Below are 16,768 nucleotides of genomic sequence, written 5' to 3'. Positions count from 1 at the left end.
AAAGTGATTAGGGGCATGGAACAGCTTCCAAATGAAGAGATTAAAAAGACTGGGACTGTTCATCTTGGGGGGAGGTGGGGAAGATGTCTAAGGGTCTATAAAATTATGAATGGTGTGGAGAAAGTAAATAGAGATGTGTAATTTGCCTCTTCACATAACATAAGAACCAGGGTCACCCAATGATATTAATAGGCAGCAGGTTTAAAACAAACATGAGGAAATACTTTGTCACATAATGTACAGTCAACCTGTGGAGCTTGTTGCCACAGGATGTTGAAGGCCAAAATTATAACCAGGTTCAGAAGAGAATTAGATGAAGTCATGGAGGATATGTCCATCAACGGCTATTAGCCAAGATGATCAGGGATGCAATCTTATGCTCTGTTGTCCACTCCCAGCATCTGGCAGTCAGAGGTTTAGGGACACCCAGACCATGGATCACTTGATAATTTCCCTGTTTTTTTCATGCTCTTTAAAGCATCTGGCACTGGCCACTGTCAGAAGACCGGATACTGGGCTATGTGGACCATTGGTCTAACCCAGTATGGCTGTTCTTATGTTCAGTTTAGTGCCCTAACCACTGGGGTATGGAATCATTTTTATGTTCAGACTCTGGCTAGGAGAAGATTCCTGTGGTGCAGGAACTGGAGAGAAAAAAAAAAAGTCATAAGGTTGCTTTCAGGGGACCAGTCTTGGCATGCTGGGAGTGGGGCTGCACTTTGTAGCATTACGGAGATTTCAGGCAGTGCTGTGCCCATAGGCAGCTAAGGACAGGCAGCTGCCATAATTCTGACAGGGCCACCAGGGCTGTCTAAATTATGCAGGCCACAGCAGAGCAGCTCAAGGTTCAGGTAATACAAAGATGGCTTAAAGACACCATAAGACCCACTGTCTTACAGGCACAGCCCAGACTCTCATATCCCATGTTTTGCTTTGCAGGAGAGCACCAATCATGGCAGTTCTACAGATATACTATATAGACACACTCAAAATAAATTTTATATATAACAGGTCTTAGAATTGGTAATTGTACTATTCTTTGTTGCCCTGAATAAATGACAAAATAGCAAGTAGCGGTGGGAAATATATTGGACTAAATGTAAGTTTAAGGAAGCAAGTAAGAAATTCTCTCTTCATCAGGTCCAGGAAAAGCCATGAAGGCTTTCATCTCTGTATCTAAGATTTTTTTTAGTCTGAACCAACACCTTACAAGTATTACCACTATCCTTTCACTGTGACTTTCTATGGCCTGATAATGTAACCGAGTCTCAAATTCATGACTTAAAAAAAAAAAAATCTAATAAAATGTGACCAATTAAGGGCATATTTTGCATTCTTTGCAACGTCTGTACATAAGAACACTTTCACTATGCCTGTTTGCTACAGCATACACTGAAATTACAATTGCTATCACATTTCATCTACAACAAAGTTTTATTTTACTGTAAAGTATCAGAGTAGAAAAGTCAAAATGCTCAAAACAAACAAATCTAACCTAAGAGGACTCCTTATCCTCACTAGAACAGTTTGCTCTATATACATGCCTAATAAGAATAATCAGTCATTAATAACCACTGAACATTTGTAATAAATATCTGGTTCAAAGACCAAACCAGCCTGAGCATCATCAGTGGATTTATTGCTGAGATCATGTCTCCATTGCATGAAGGCTAAATGGAAGTTTTAATGTGCCTCAGCCAGCGGTATCAATGTAACTTATTCCCTCTAGTCAAGCAACACCAATTCCAGAAACTGCTATTATCCCCTTTTCTTTTAGTTTCTTTAACACTATACATTGCTATTAGAAAAGAACTGCAAATAGAACCATTACTAATCAGTCCATTCCTTTTGACCGTTAAGATTTTAGATTAATCTTTTAATGAATTATAATTTGTCCTACTATTTCACTAAGTATCCTTATTATAAAGCAGCATTTCTTTGCATTTTCCTTTATGGGCAAATTCTCTCCCCAGATCTCAACCTGAATTGAGTTGGGCACCGGATTTGCGCACAGGAGTGGGGAGTGAAGAGTATCTGTATCTTGGCAGATCCTCCATTGCCATCCCATTCTCAATTCCCTGTGCAGGGCAGCACAGTGTGGCCTCCCCAAATTCTGTCCTCCTTCAGCCCTTCCTCTTATGAATCAGAATCATCTCACTTCCCTCACATGAACAGCCTCTGTACATTAGGAGGAGGGGGCAAGATTTGCCCCTTCTATATAATTAATTACTAAGCACAGCCAATATAATACTTTATAAGCACACAATCCTAAATTAGGTTAGAGGATTGGTTTATCAGTTTAGAGGATTTATCTTGTCTAGTATTCATATATTCTTAGTACTGAGGACAAAATCCTAATATTAATGGGGCTGCAATTTTTAAGGAGGCTGGCGCCCCAACTTCAAATAAGCAGCATGGAGCTACCTTAAAACTGCCATATCTGAACAGGGTGAGTTCCCCAGCTACTAAAATGTCAGTTCTGCACAAGTACCACCACAGGCTTGAGGATGTCACCACAGCATTTCATGCTTTGGCAATCCCCGCCAGTGATACAGACCTATATAGGGCTATTACAAGCCAGCATAGTTTGGAGAAGCCCCAAGATTGTGTAACTTATCTTGGGGGCCAAACTGGGCCACAGCAGCCTTAGGAATCTGGAAAGCATAAAGGAAGCTTGGTTACTTTTAACCCTTCCCTATTCAGCTCTGCCAACCAGAGTTCTAATGTAGCTGAGGATCTGAGTCAAGCTGATCATTATGCAGGTATAAATGAGCAAGTGCCACAATGCTATAGAAAGCTAGTAGAAAGTTTAATGGCTTATTTGCATGAACAACTTTGTCAAGATCCTTTGATACAAAATCAGTAAGGACAATATGGGAAGTATTGTAAACTGGTACTGTAAATACACACAATTTTAAAAACTAACTTTTGAGCTGAATTTTTAAATGTATTTTAAAGATATGTATTTCCTAGGATGATAATATAGGAAAAATGGATTGTTTTAGTAGTAGTTTTTCCATTTTTTTATTTATTTATTTGACAACTATTCAAAAAGTTAGTCACATGAGAACAGCAGGCATAACTGTATGCCCTGGAAAAAAGTAACCAACTGTAGTGTCTAAATCAAACTTTAGGGTCAACATCCTTGGAAATCAGCAAGAATTCTGGCACAAGGTTCCTCATGACAGAAAATGTGCTAGAAGGGGAAAAAAAGAGGGGTTGATAGGGTGCAAGTGAACTCTCCTCTACTGAGGGAGCCACAGGTATTCAGTTCAGCCTGAAAAGTTGATGACATTGGCCACAGAGGGGTAGTGGCCAGGAGGTGCACTTATTCAGTACTTCCACGCTGCAGCTTCCTTCAGTGGAACTAAGGAAGCCTTTGGTTTAGTGCTTTAAGATGCCAGAAGGGATCAAAGGAATATTTCCTAGGTAGCACTAGGCCAGCCTGGTGTAGGATGTGCCATGTGCACTCCTGTATTCACAAGAATGAATCTCGCCCAGTGTCCATGATAAACTATCACAACTGAACCAATGGAACTGAAAATTAATCTTAATTGTTAGAAAGATGAAAAGTAGACACTGGAGTTGCCATTGCAATAGTTTCTAGTGTTGCCAATAAGGGATATACCTGTTCTCCAAAAGATTTTTTTAGGTTCTCAGATATTTCCTGAATAAACTCTGGAAGTTTCTGGAAAGTGTGTAGCTCTCCAACATAAAGATCTACTAACCAATTAGTAAGAGACCTACTTTTCAACTTACAGCCATTAATAGCCACTAATGGAAGTGAATTTAAGTGGGCTTTAAAAGGTAAAGGAGAGGGTGAAGATAAGTTATAAACTGAACAAAAATTTAGCAACATCTTACTAAATAAAATTAACCAAAGTTCTCTTTGCTGGCTGTGGAAATCTTTTTCCACACGTTCACAGAAGTTCTTGACAGTCTCTTCTGGGTGGACAATATCCAAAAGTTCTTGTTTTACTGGTAGGGACTCCACATAATCCAGTGGCAATTTTCCATAAAAGTCCCTCTGCTGTAGGAGCAGTGGTCCTGCAAGAAAAATATAAAGTATTAATAGTAACAGCATTTTTAAGACAGCAGCTGAGCAGTGCTGCTATTTTGGGGGGAGGAGGGACAGCACTAGGGGTTCTGTTTATAACCTCTTTTAGTTGGCACAATTATGTTGGCACAATTAACTAGTTCCATACTGACTGCCTAGTCAAGACAATTGCCTAGTTGTGTAAAGAATTATATAAGCCTTGGTTTACCACCTGATATATTATATGAAGAGCAAAATATTATTTGGAAAAGGAAAAAAATCACAATCGTCTTAATTTAAGTAACAATATACTGGAAACATACAAAATAACATGCATTGTATTGGAAGTGTTGCAAATGTTAATTGTCTGGCTATACCGGAAGAAGGAAAGGAGGCACATAGATTCATAGATTCTAGGACTGGAAGGGACCTCGAGAGGTCATCGAGTCCAGTCCCCTGCCCTCATGGCAGGACCAAATACTGTCTAGACCATCCCTGATAGACATTTATCTAACCTACTCTTAAATATCTCCAGAGATGGAGATTCCACAACCTCCCTAGGCAGTTTATTCCAGTGTTTAACCACCCTGACAGTTAGGAACTTTTTCCTAATGTCCAACCTAAACCTCCCTTGCTGCAGTTTAGCCCATTGCTTCTTGTTCTATCCTTAGAGGCTAAGGTGAACAAGTTTTCTCCCTCCTCCTTATAACACCCTTTTAGATACCTGAAAACTGCTATCATATCCCCTCTCAGTCTTCTCTTTTCCAAACTAAACAAACCCAATTCTTTCAGCCTTCCTTCATAGGTCATGTTCTCAAGACCTTTAATCATTCTTGTTGCTCTTCTCTGGACCCTCTGCAATTTCTCCACGTCATTCTTGAAATGCGGTGCCCAGAACTGGACACAATACTCCACTTGAGGCCTAACCAGCGCAGAGTAGAGCAGAAGAATGACTTCTCGTGTCTTGCTCACAACACACCTGTTAATACATCCCAGAATCATGTTTGCTTTTTTTGCAACAGCATCACACTGTTGACTCATATTTAGCTTGTTGTCAACTATAACCCCTAGATCCCTTTCTGCCGTACTCCTTCCTAGACAGTCTCTTCCCATTCTGTATGTGTGAAACTGATTGTTCCTTCCTAAGTGGAGCACTTTGCATTTGTCTTTGTTAAACTTCATCCTGTTTACCTCAGACCATTTCTCCAAATCATTTTGAATTATGACCCTGTCCTGCAAAGCAGTTGCAATCCCTTCCAGTTTGGTATCCTCTGCAAACTTAATAAGCGTACTTTCTATGCCAATATTTAAGTCGTTAATGAAGATATTGAACAGAGCCGGTCCCAAAACAGACCCCTGTGGAACCCCACTTGTTATGCCTTTCCAGCAGGATTGGGAACCATTAATAACAACTCTGAGTATGGTTATCCAGCCAGTTATGCACCCACCTTATAATAGCCCCATCTAAATTGTATTTGCCTCGTTTATCAATAAGAATATCATGCGAGACCGTATCAAATGCTTACTAAAGTCTAGGTATACCTCATCCACAGTTTCTACCTCGATATAACCCGACCCGATATAACACAAATTCAGATATAACGTGGTAAAGCAGTGCTCCGGAGGGGCGGCGCTGCGCACTCCAGTGGATCAAAGCAAGTTCAATATAATGCAGTTTCACCTATAATGCGGTAAGATTTTTTGGCTCCCGAGGACAGCGTTATATTGAGGTAGAGGTGTATATGGGTTAATCAGGACGCAACTTTATTATTAGATATCTGGGACTACCCAGCAGATAAAAGTGTACAGTGCAGGTAACTCCACGTTCATTCAATGTCCACCTGGGGGCTTCTGCCAGCCCCTGCCCCTCTTTTCCATCCTGGTCCCTGACAACCCATTGCTGGGACATTACCATCCCCCCACCTTGAATGAGGGTTAAGATGGGCTATAAAGGAATTGGGGGTTGGCTCCCTGCAATGCCAGTCATTGGCATCCCGAACCCCACCCTGTTCAGCTCCATTAACAAACACCTCCTTTAAGTAGTTTACCAAGCCATTTATCTGATCATTGTATCACAGACTCATAGACTTTAAGGACAGAAGCGACCATTGTGATCATCTAGTCTGACCTAGTGAACATTGCAGGCCACAGAACCTCATCCACCCACTCCTATAATAGATCCCTAACCTCTGGCTGAGTTACTGAAGTCCTCAAATCATGGTTTAAAGACTTCAAGTTACAGAAAATTTACCATTTACACTAGTGCAACCTGCCTGTGACCTGCGCCCTATGCTGCAGAAGATGGTGAAACCCCCCCACTGTATCCCTTCCCTATGGAGTACCTGCATGGGACATCTGCCCCACACTTACATAATGAGTTGTGACATCATAGCCTAACTCCCTTCCCTACTCGCTTTAACAAAGCCGCGCCCCCCCCACCCCCCCGCCCGCCAACCCTCTGTGGGGAAGCCGAAGAAAACTCCACTTAGCCTTGGCCAATCTGGTGGTAAGGGAAAAATTCCTTCCCAGCCCCCCCGAGAAAGGAGCAGCTAGTGCAATGCCCACAGTGGGTCCCAACCAAACCTGGTAGTTTGCCACTTCCAAGGGTGGGAGCTGCTCCACCTGCTCCGGGGAAAAGGAGCTTCTCCCACTGGGCTTGCTCTTATCAACTCCCCCGGTTTCTGAGGGATGAGTTAGTGTCACAATGCTGACCCACCCTACCTTTGCATCAGCATCTGTGCCGCTCTCCTCCCAATCCTTAAATTGATATACCCTTTTCCCCGGCAAGCCAGACAATGTCTCCCTTCCCTTCCCCCACCCTGCTGATTTAAGGTGCAATGCGGTCAGTTTCATTAAGAATTTCTAGTGATCAGTTATTTGATGTACACTTGCAGAAGCTGGGCCCAAATGCAGCATCTATTTATTAGCATAGTTCAGATTTTACCTTATGTTATTGCTGGGCTAGCTAAAGCACAAGCTGGTCAAGTAACTTTTCCCCAGGTCATGCACCAAGTCAGCTGGAAAAATGAGAATCCATGTCCCTCTCAGCAACTAAATACTAAGTTACAATACCTGTTTTTAGCAATCTCTGCAATACAGAGGTTAGGTATTGTATTAAAGTGTGTTCAATTAACTTTAAATAGGCAACATGTTGGCTCTTCAGACTGTCAGATTCTTCCTTTTAATAATCCCTAAAAATAGTTTACAAATGTATTGATCAGGAGTAAATTAAATGGCCATACCAGAAATATGTTAATGCCCAACACATGGTGTTTGGGTTGCTATAAAATGGCATAGTTTCTTTAACATAACGTCTCTTTATTAGCCTATCTTTTGAAAAGGTAAATTGCAGTTTAAACTTCAATAGAAGATTATTGTACCACGTGCATACCAGTAAATCTAGCCACAATAGCTAGAGAATTTTAATGTAGTTAATGCTGCTTTAACAGCAGCTATAACACTGTTTTAATCTAACACTGATTACGTAAAGTAGCTACAATAACTTTTGCAAAGTGAAGCCTTTTTGGAGAAAAAGAGAATACCTTGCAAAAACCTGAATACTAGAGAGAGAAAGAGAAAATGAAAGTTAATGCAGAAATGCTCCAAATTACAGCTACCAAGCCTTAGAGAATCTAAGATGAATGTGTAATGCAGTTCCCACCACCATAGTGTCAAACTGGCTGACAGGCCAAAACCCAGAATCTGACAAAGGCAAAGATAAGGCTGCATGCAGTCTGTACAGTTGCCAGAAGACCTTGATGAATGCAAGTGCAAGTAGATCTCCCCGAGGACAAGAGGATCATCCACTGCCTATTCTTCACAAAGGCTCAGGAAAAATGCACATCTGTCAGTGCAATGCCATTTTCTATTGAAGGGTTGGGCTTACTATAATATTGGCTCTTGCATCACTTAGACCAATTGAAGGGAGGCCAGGTATTGGCTTGGCATGTCAGATACATGGGTCAGTAGATAAATAAAACACCTGGGAGACTCAGCACTGAAGCTCATCAAACATACCAAGGTAGAACAGCAGAGGAATGTATTGATTATGAGATGATATCTGCCCAACAGACACAGAAGTAGCCTTTAGGGGGCAGGAGAAGACTGTAAATACAGAAGTCTTATAATGCCAGAAACCAAACATAATTTTGTCTCTAGCTGAATTAAGTTATAAGTCATCTAAATACAGTGCATTCTTTTGCCTTATGTGGTTATGTGCAGAATGATCACTATCACAAAGATTTGGACACGGGATATAATGCATAGAGATTAGATTGACACAAAGTAGGTGTGAACAGTACAAGCAACATAAATCTTTGTTTTAGCAGATGAGACATCAACTGTCTTTTTTAAAACAGACAATTTTTTGCATTAGCTTTGTTCATGAACTTGGTAAGTTAATTCAGCTGGTATAGCATTTATCAAGACATGATCTAAGAATTCTGTCACTAAAGAAAAAAATTATTAAAAGCATGCATTGTAAATTGTATTGGGAGTAATGTATGCATGTTAAACTATGGTCTCCCTCCTACTGGTACCCCTCCTCTCCTCTCCTCTCCCCCCCCCCCCCACAGCAGTTCTGACAACTACAAAGTGTCCTTTCTTCAGCTAGTTTGCCAGCAAACTGTATTCTTCAAAGATCATCACGGTCATAAATACTGAGCAAGTTTTCATTTAAATATATAAACACGACATGGAAAACTAGACTAGTAAATCTCTATAGACATCATTGCAATATAGATTAAAACAATTAAAAAAATTCTGTAGATTTGCTTGGTAACTGGGTAATCTTTAAGTTCACTCACTAAAATCTTTCAGAATGTAACTCTCTAACTCATCATGGGAGTATAAAACATTTTAAACAAAAACAAAGAAAAAATCAAACCACTCAAACCCTGAAAAAAATTTACAAGTCAGGGATATATTATGTTAATTTCATATTTTTATGAGAATCTGAATAAGTGAAAAAATCATAAGGATTTTCTCTATCGTGACCAAAACAGCTTTTAAAGTTTATTTTAAACATTTCTTTTAACATAGTATTGTATTTTAACCATCAGCAAAGAAGGATGCTATGAACTTCATATGGACTCATTTAACACTGGACAATTTCTTAAAACCAGTTTAGCATAAATGCACTCACCCCCATGCTGAAGTAGCAGTTTGCCAATTTCTACATGTCCGTTTGACAGTGCATCATGCAAAGGAGTCACCCCGTCCACTTGACTGAGCAGGTCTACCTCTGGACAGCGTTGCAAAATTTCACGGACACACACTGTGCTACCATGGTTACAGGCTTCATGCAATGGCGTCCAGCCAGCATAGTCTGAATTATAAATCAAGGGAAGTTTTAAAAGAGCAAAAGTAGTAGTAAACTGTTCATAATATTATAATTCTGATTCATTAAACAGCACTACCTTCATTCTGCTAAATAGCACCACACTTACCTTTTAACATTTGAAGTTTAATCCCATTTTACCATTTTAAAATAATAAAAAGAAATTCATTCAAAAACACATGGAAAATGTTTAAGACTTCACATATGACTTAATAGAAAACATGCTTGGACTTTAGTTACAAGCTAGCTGTTCAAAAAACCTGTGCTTTAAGTCATGACTCCATATTATTAAAACAATTAAGATTTTCTTTAATTATTTCTAAAAGGTGAACTTTGTATTTCAAAATGAAAATACTAAAATTATTTGGTTCGTTTAATATGTTGGTTCAGTACAGAAAATCAACAAGCTTACCTTTAACATTAATGTCTGTTCCAGGGAAAGGGAGAAGCTGAATCAATCTCTCCACTTTGTTTCTTATGCAAGCTATATGCAGGGCTGTCTCTCCTACCATAAAACATTAATGGATTATACTAGACTAGGCAAGATAGCAACTAAAGAAAATAATCAACTAGGAACTAGGAGATCTGGCTGCATGCCAGAAAATTCAATAATGAGTAAAATTTTCCTTTGTCCTGTTTAAACATCTTTAAAAAAAAAAAAAAATTCAAAAAAACCCACAGAGCTTCTGTTCCGTCACAGATCCAGCAATGAAATTGTACTGCAAAAGGTTTAACACTGGAATTATCGCCCCCCAATTCAAGGTTTAAAGCTTCAATCACACTATAAAAGCACTGAATGATCACAGAACACCAAAAATACCGGGTTTTCAAGCAATAAAAGTTTAGCGTGCAGTTGCCCTCCCTTAAATTTATTCATGAACCTACGTTAAATGTATGGTTCTTTTTACACAGCATTTATAGCTTAATTCAAATGAATGTTTCTGGCTAAGCACGAGTGCCTCTACACATTCAAGTATAATTCAGAATTTCAAATCTGTTAACAGATGGTTTGCTGTTTCTCAATAGGCTGTCTGACTTGGCTACCATGGGGGGGGGGGGGGGGGGGGAGAAAAAAAAAAAAAAAGAATAAAAAAAAAAAAAAACAAAGAAAAAAAAAATCATCCACAGAGGCAAGGTACCATTTAAAGCTGAAAAGCAAGAGAAAGCAAGAGACTGAACTGCTGTGTATAAGTAAAGACACAGTTAATGAATACATGGTAAGAACTTCAGGCCTACTGTATGTATAAATTTGTTTTCAATAAGTGATTATATCTGAAAAAAGCCAGAGCAAAATCTTGATGCAAGCTGACTGAAGATACAACAGCAAACAGGTTAGAAATGAAATATATATCAGACTAATTTTCTCCATCTATACAATAGTGCCCAGACAGTGTCTTTTTATTATATTTAGTGCGCACATTAAAGTACAGCTGTCAGTTCCCTACTAGCTCTTTTCAGTAGAATTTTTATTTTTTATTGAGCTGCTACTTGAGATTTTGGTAGAGAGATGGGGGAGATGAAGAGTTGACCGTTTTCTGCCCTATTCCTCTAGTTCATTTTGCCTTTATAAAGGCAGTATACAATCATTCACATTAATTTTACTTACAGAAGCAGTAAAGGGAAAGGGCACCAATTTTTAAAATGCATGGTCTGGCTTTGTTACTGATGAAATTATTTAAAAAAAAAAAAAAATCCCAAAATGGGATGAATGTTTTGTCCCTCATTGTTTGTGACATACACTACTGAATATAAAACCTTGAATGATGAGGGCTTTTTTTTGCCAATTTTACTTCAGTTATCCCTTGAGTGTCTACATGATAGATATATTTGTATTAGAAACACTATAGAGAAGGTTCAGATTAAAAAAAACAACAACCAAAAAAAACAGTTCCAGCAAGTGATTCTGGCCAGGTACAGACTTGTGTAAAGTGCATTTTATTAAATTTGTATAATAAGTGAGGCCTGAGTGAATTACTGCAGTGCTATTTCATTCTAAGGTACTTGGGTTCCAGTATAGTTAAGACTAAAAGCCAAATGCATTTCATAGTCTGGGCTCAATGCCTGGAAGAAAACTGTCCATATGCTTAACACAGCTATGCAACATAGCATACTTCTCAGTCTTTGTTCACAAAATGTCTAGGACTGAAAGAGATGAAGACTGAATTATACTTTCAAATCAGAAGACGTTGATCCTACCAAGTACAGGTTGAGGTGGATTAGCAAAGTAAGACGGGCAAGACTGGAATGAGCTCACACAAGCTATACACGTTCATATTTGGGGGGGAGGAGGAGGGGAAATAGAGAAAGCAGCTTTATTTCACCATATACAAAATGATTTCTCTCTCAAATAAATGTTGAAAACAACAAATATGATACACAAGGAAGTATTTCTTGGGTTTGGGACATCACTTTAGCTCAGCATTCATCAGGGCAAGTGTATTAAACCTGAAAGTACTGATTGTAACCATATGAAATTTTTAGCATAAATTAGTTATACAGAATACCTTTAATATTAGTCTTATAAAAGTGCATCTCTTCATCCAAAGGATGACGATTCTCTTTGGTGTTTGACACCTCAACTTCTGCTTTCATCCTTAACTTCTTTGATAATGGAGGGAATTTACTGAAGATCAGTTCACTAAACGGAAATCAAGCAATGACAAGTATATTTTTATGAAACTTATCTTTTTGGAAAATTATTAAATGTATGTACATATTTAATGTTATTACAGCATGTATATACTCCATACATACAATGTGTGTTTCAGAATTAGAGAGTCTGAAATTTAATATTAAAAACAACGAGGAGTCGGGTGGCACCTTAAAGACTAACAGATTTATTTGGGCATAAGCTTTCGTGGATACAGACTAACACGGCTACCCCTCTGAAACTTAATCTTAATTGTATTTTAAAAACATTTGGCAAAGTATATACTTGTTAAAAGCAGTAATTATATGGCGAACAGACTTAAAAAAATTCTGTGAATACTTACATTTTCCCCATTATTAATGTAAAATGCTTCCCTAGGGAAATGAACGTGCATCAATATACGTATAAATCGAGAGAGGAAAAAACCTACTCAGATGTGTTACAAGTTTAAAATGGAGCTTTCTGCCAGTCACAGTAATTTGCAGACAACAACACAGGTCACATAAAGTTCAAGAAATGTGTCAGGTCAGAAGCTGTCCCCCAAAGCAGAATAAAACTGGTGATGTTATAGGTATTACTTACGGTAGATCAGGCAGCCGTTTGGCTTGGTTCTGCTTATCACCATTTAACATCAGTAATGCCCTTTGAGACTCAGGGCAAGGCCACTGCCCTATTTTCTTTTTCTTCACTTTCTGCACTTTCCCAGTCTCATGCATACCTACTTCTCCTAAAGCAGGCAAATAGGAACAAACCTGTTGCAAAAATAATATGTTTGTTACAATTTTTATGACTGTGTTTAGGAAAAAAGAAGTACTGCTTAACTGGTCATTAGAAATTACAATTCATTTTCCCTCCATCTTTTCCTGCATTTACTCTACTTAAGACAGTCTCCTACCACAATCACATTACTACACCCATTACTTTAAAAAAAGTTTAAGAATGTTCATACTGCTAAGGTGGGACTACTTAGGGAGCAAGATACTACTCAACAGGAGTTCAGGTGGCAAAATTAGGCCAGAAATTAATACCACCCTGGGGAGGACAGGGGAATCTCTATGAGGCCAAGAAAAAATTGCAAAAGGAATGAGAATTTGCCTTATGCACTGAAAAAATGTTTCCATTTACTCTACTGTGCAATTGTCATATGAAGACTTAATAATGCCAACTATGTTATATAAACATTAGTAGAGTTTTCTATTGTGTATGTGTTGATTACACATGTTAAAGCTAGCTCGTACGTTCATTTCTTGGCTTGTTTTGTCAGGTTACATATGTCTTTCCCCAGTGCTCTGCTTAAAGACAATTTATGGTGAACAATGCATTAAAAAGTTCCAATCTATCTTGAATTCTTCTATATCCATATGTAAACAGAAGGCAACTGTTCTGTATAGAAGATTTGCGAAGCTGTCTGACTTTGAATCCACCTTCAAGAATTTAGGGGTTTAGGCTGATTTTCCACTTTAATAGAGCTCCACTCTCTACTGCCCCCTCCTCTCCCTGTCCTGCCTACAACATATCCTTTGAAGATATTCTTGACATTCCCTACTCAAGCACCAGAAATTGTGATGTGAAGGTAGCAACTTTGACAGAAGCAGAAGATGGAACATTAACAGGAGAAAATTTAGATGGAACACTCCTGCCCAGAAGCATGAAACAAAGTTGTGTTTGGGAAGAATATAGTGGATAACCTTAAAAAAACAAAAAACAAAAAAATTGCCTTTTTTCAGTATTGACTTTATCACACAAAATTTGGCATATTCCTACACCTGGAATTTAATATTGCAATAAAAAAAGATTATTTTTAAATGTTTTTCACTTTATCTGATGGTGTAGGCTGCCACATTAACAAGACAGTTGTCACTAAGAATTGCTTGGTAAGCAAAAAAAAAAAAAATCATTTCCATATTTGAACTATGATCTCAGATCTGTGGCAAGATAAACCCAATCCTAATATTATTTTTCATTTAAATGCTTTAAATTCTCCAAGGATGGAATGCCACACAGGCAATGCATATCTCCTCTAACTGTGGTGTAGGACAAGGAGAAGGCAAATCAGAAAGAATTATTGGTTTCCAGAATTCCATCTCATTAGTCTGTTAGTCAGATTACATTCCAAAGTATAGTTCAGTATCAAGCAGTACAAATGCTACTTACTATTTTGTGAAGAGAAAGAGGTTCGGCAGAAATAGTAATGTTCCTCCGTAAACATAAATGTTTAAAAACTGCCTCTGCAACAAACATTTGAAGCCAGAGAGATGGTATGGAACAAATGAACATTTTTAATTCCTCTGTTGAAAAGTCTAGGTTGGGGAAAAATTAAATAAAAAAATCCAAACAAATAAAAGACAGATACAATACACGAGCCCTATTCATGAAGGTGAAATCATAGTTCATGCCCCCCCCCGCTGGATTTCTTTCCTACTACTGCTAATTCATAAATTAAATTATTAAAACTCCCAATTTACAAAAAACATATAATCCAGTAGCTAACAAGCAGAGTTTTTGTGACACTGCTCATCAGGTTTTTAAAAGTGAATCTGCTTAAAATATTAAATCAGTCTTTTATTTAAAAATGATTCTCTGATACAATCTGCATAACAGCTATGCTAAGATTTTTGAAAAGGCAAGTCTTTATTCAAGGAAGTTACACTAGTGATAATCTTCAAAATTTCAGATAGGACAATATAAATACCATCCATATTAAAAAAAAGAAAGTATGAAACATTAGCCAAAAAGGCATATAACAAAAGCAACATGGTGCACTAGCAAATCCTGGATGAATATTATGCTGTCATGATGCTGACACATGTTAATAGTATTCAATATCAGGAATGTCCAATGATTGTAACAAAGGTGGAGATGGGAGCTAACTCCCCTCCCCCCAAACATGCTCAACATTGTTTATAACCAAATCTTTTATCACCTGTTTTGACAAATTTCATATTCCATATGAAGGCATTTAGAACACTTTCCCTCCTCCCCCAAATTAATAAATTAGATGCTACATTTGTATAGAATGTGTATTTGGTTAAAGTAACAAGGTTTTTTTATTAAGTTGAGGGTATGTCTACACGGTGATAGAAAAAAAAAAAAAACCCAGCACCAACTCTCAGAGCCCAGGTCAGCTGACTTGGGTTCATGAGGCTTGGGTTGCAGGGCTATAAAATTGCTGTGTAGACGTTCAGACTTGGGCTGCAGCCTGGGCTCTGAGACCCTCTGCCTTCATGGGGTCTGAGATTCTGAGCTCAGGATCCCAAGCCCGAATGTCTACACTACAATTTTATAACCCCCCAGCCTAAGCCTCGTGAGCCCAAGTCAGCCAACCTGGACCAGCTGCAACAGGTCTTTTATTGCAGTGTAAATGTACCCTCAGTTTTTGTGTAAGGGATCTTCATTAGAGGAGGGCAAGTGGATTTAGAACAGAAATGCCTTTCCTGGATTACTTCCTTTCTGGATATGGCCTTTTCCCAATTATGAGATTTTTGGGAAGCCTGCAGGCAGCTCAAACTTGTCTGTGAAGCTCCAGGATTTTGCCTTACTCCTTCTGCAGTGTCTCTAGAGGAGTACATCCAAAGCTGTTCACCCAAAGTGAAAACACTATGGGCCGGATCCTCTACTGAGATCCAGCTTCACACCACTCAGGAGGAGGAAAGGGGCTGGAACCCATCTCCAAGTAACCTGCCAGCTCTGAGCCCTATTATTACCACCTCCCACTCCCCTGGTGTGGGGAAGGTGTGGAGGGTGGAAAGGGGACATGGTGGAGCAGAGCTTCACTATGCCTATCCGTCACTGGCATAGGGTCCACTAAAGGATCCTAAACCAATTGTGGAACTTACAAGCTGCCTGGCAGCAACATAAATTTTACTGGGGCCAGGGCTACCCCTGAGAATCAAAGTGCAGTAATTGGTTCCCCAGCAGTCCCCTTCTCTTCTGCATTAAGCAGAGGTCTGGTGCAGAAAAGAATCTACCCTAAATCCTTATTAGTAGATTAAAAACATTCTTCTTAAAAGTAATGCCTTATTCTACTAGGCCACAGGAAGACATTGTGTAAGAGCAGAAAGTATAGAGTGGACTTGGGGAGATCACTTCCAGACAGGAAGTGGTCAGGTAACAAGCATTCCATTCTAGACTCTGACCTCTACCTTGTAAATTTGGGATTCAGTGAACAGTAAAGAAAAACAAATTGCTAGGGAGGAAGAGAGAGAGGTAAGCAGCACATTAAGACTTCTCTTTCCCCAAAAGGTACTATAACATTATTTAGAGGCCACAAGCTAGAGTACCTTTCTTCCAAAGGAAGCTTCTGAGAAGGAACGAAGGTTATGCCTGTGGTGCTTTATAAAAAGTGTAGCTAGATAACCAGCTGATAACTTTACAGATCTTTTTCTGTAAAGGCTGACTCTCTCTGTTCCTAGTATGACACTAGTATGACAGGGTCTTTTCGGCTCTGGAATCAATGTATCTGTGGTTGAATATACTTCAGTGGTACAGCACTGAAACCCCCAACTGTAAAGTACACCTAGACCCAGGCATTTAGTGTAAAAGTAAACAGACATTTTCATGAACTGCTCAGCTCTACTAAGCTGGATTTGAAATTTCTCTTCTCAGACCTATCACATGCCATGCATTTTCATTCAGGTATTGAGGCTTTGTGCAAAATAACTGAAGAATAATTTCCTGTTGAGTATGGAACCTGTACGGTTAACTTTCATTATGGAGGACTACCTTGTCCCTTATGGAAAAAGTC

General features: G+C 38.8%; 1 protein-coding gene across 2 annotated transcripts in view; it reads right to left on the bottom strand.

The window, feature by feature from the left end:
- Positions 1-566: 566 nt before the first annotated feature.
- The window catches only part of SLF1 (SMC5-SMC6 complex localization factor 1), an 82,817-nt gene continuing 66,615 nt past the window's right edge, over positions 567-16,768 (bottom strand). The window contains exons 13-18 of one of the 2 annotated variants that reach the window (XM_024206889.2): positions 14,179-14,324; positions 12,607-12,776; positions 11,879-12,012; positions 9,787-9,879; positions 9,180-9,362; positions 567-4,047 (exon numbers count right to left, since the gene is read on the bottom strand). In XM_024206889.2, coding sequence (XP_024062657.1) covers positions 3,551-4,047; positions 9,180-9,362; positions 9,787-9,879; positions 11,879-12,012; positions 12,607-12,776; positions 14,179-14,324 — 1,223 coding nt within the window. In that variant the 3' untranslated portion in view covers positions 567-3,550. The remainder of the gene's footprint in view (positions 4,048-9,179; positions 9,363-9,786; positions 9,880-11,878; positions 12,013-12,606; positions 12,777-14,178; positions 14,325-16,768) is intronic. The other variant, XM_026649173.2, reaches the window with a different exon arrangement.

This window comes from Terrapene carolina, unplaced genomic scaffold, assembly GCF_002925995.2.
Source record: "Terrapene carolina triunguis isolate 2854851 unplaced genomic scaffold, T_m_triunguis-2.0 Scaffold69, whole genome shotgun sequence".
NCBI classification, from domain to species: Eukaryota; Metazoa; Chordata; order Testudines; family Emydidae; genus Terrapene; species Terrapene triunguis.
The sequence above is the reverse complement of the archived record's forward strand: the minus strand, read 5'-3'. Positions and strand labels throughout refer to the sequence as shown.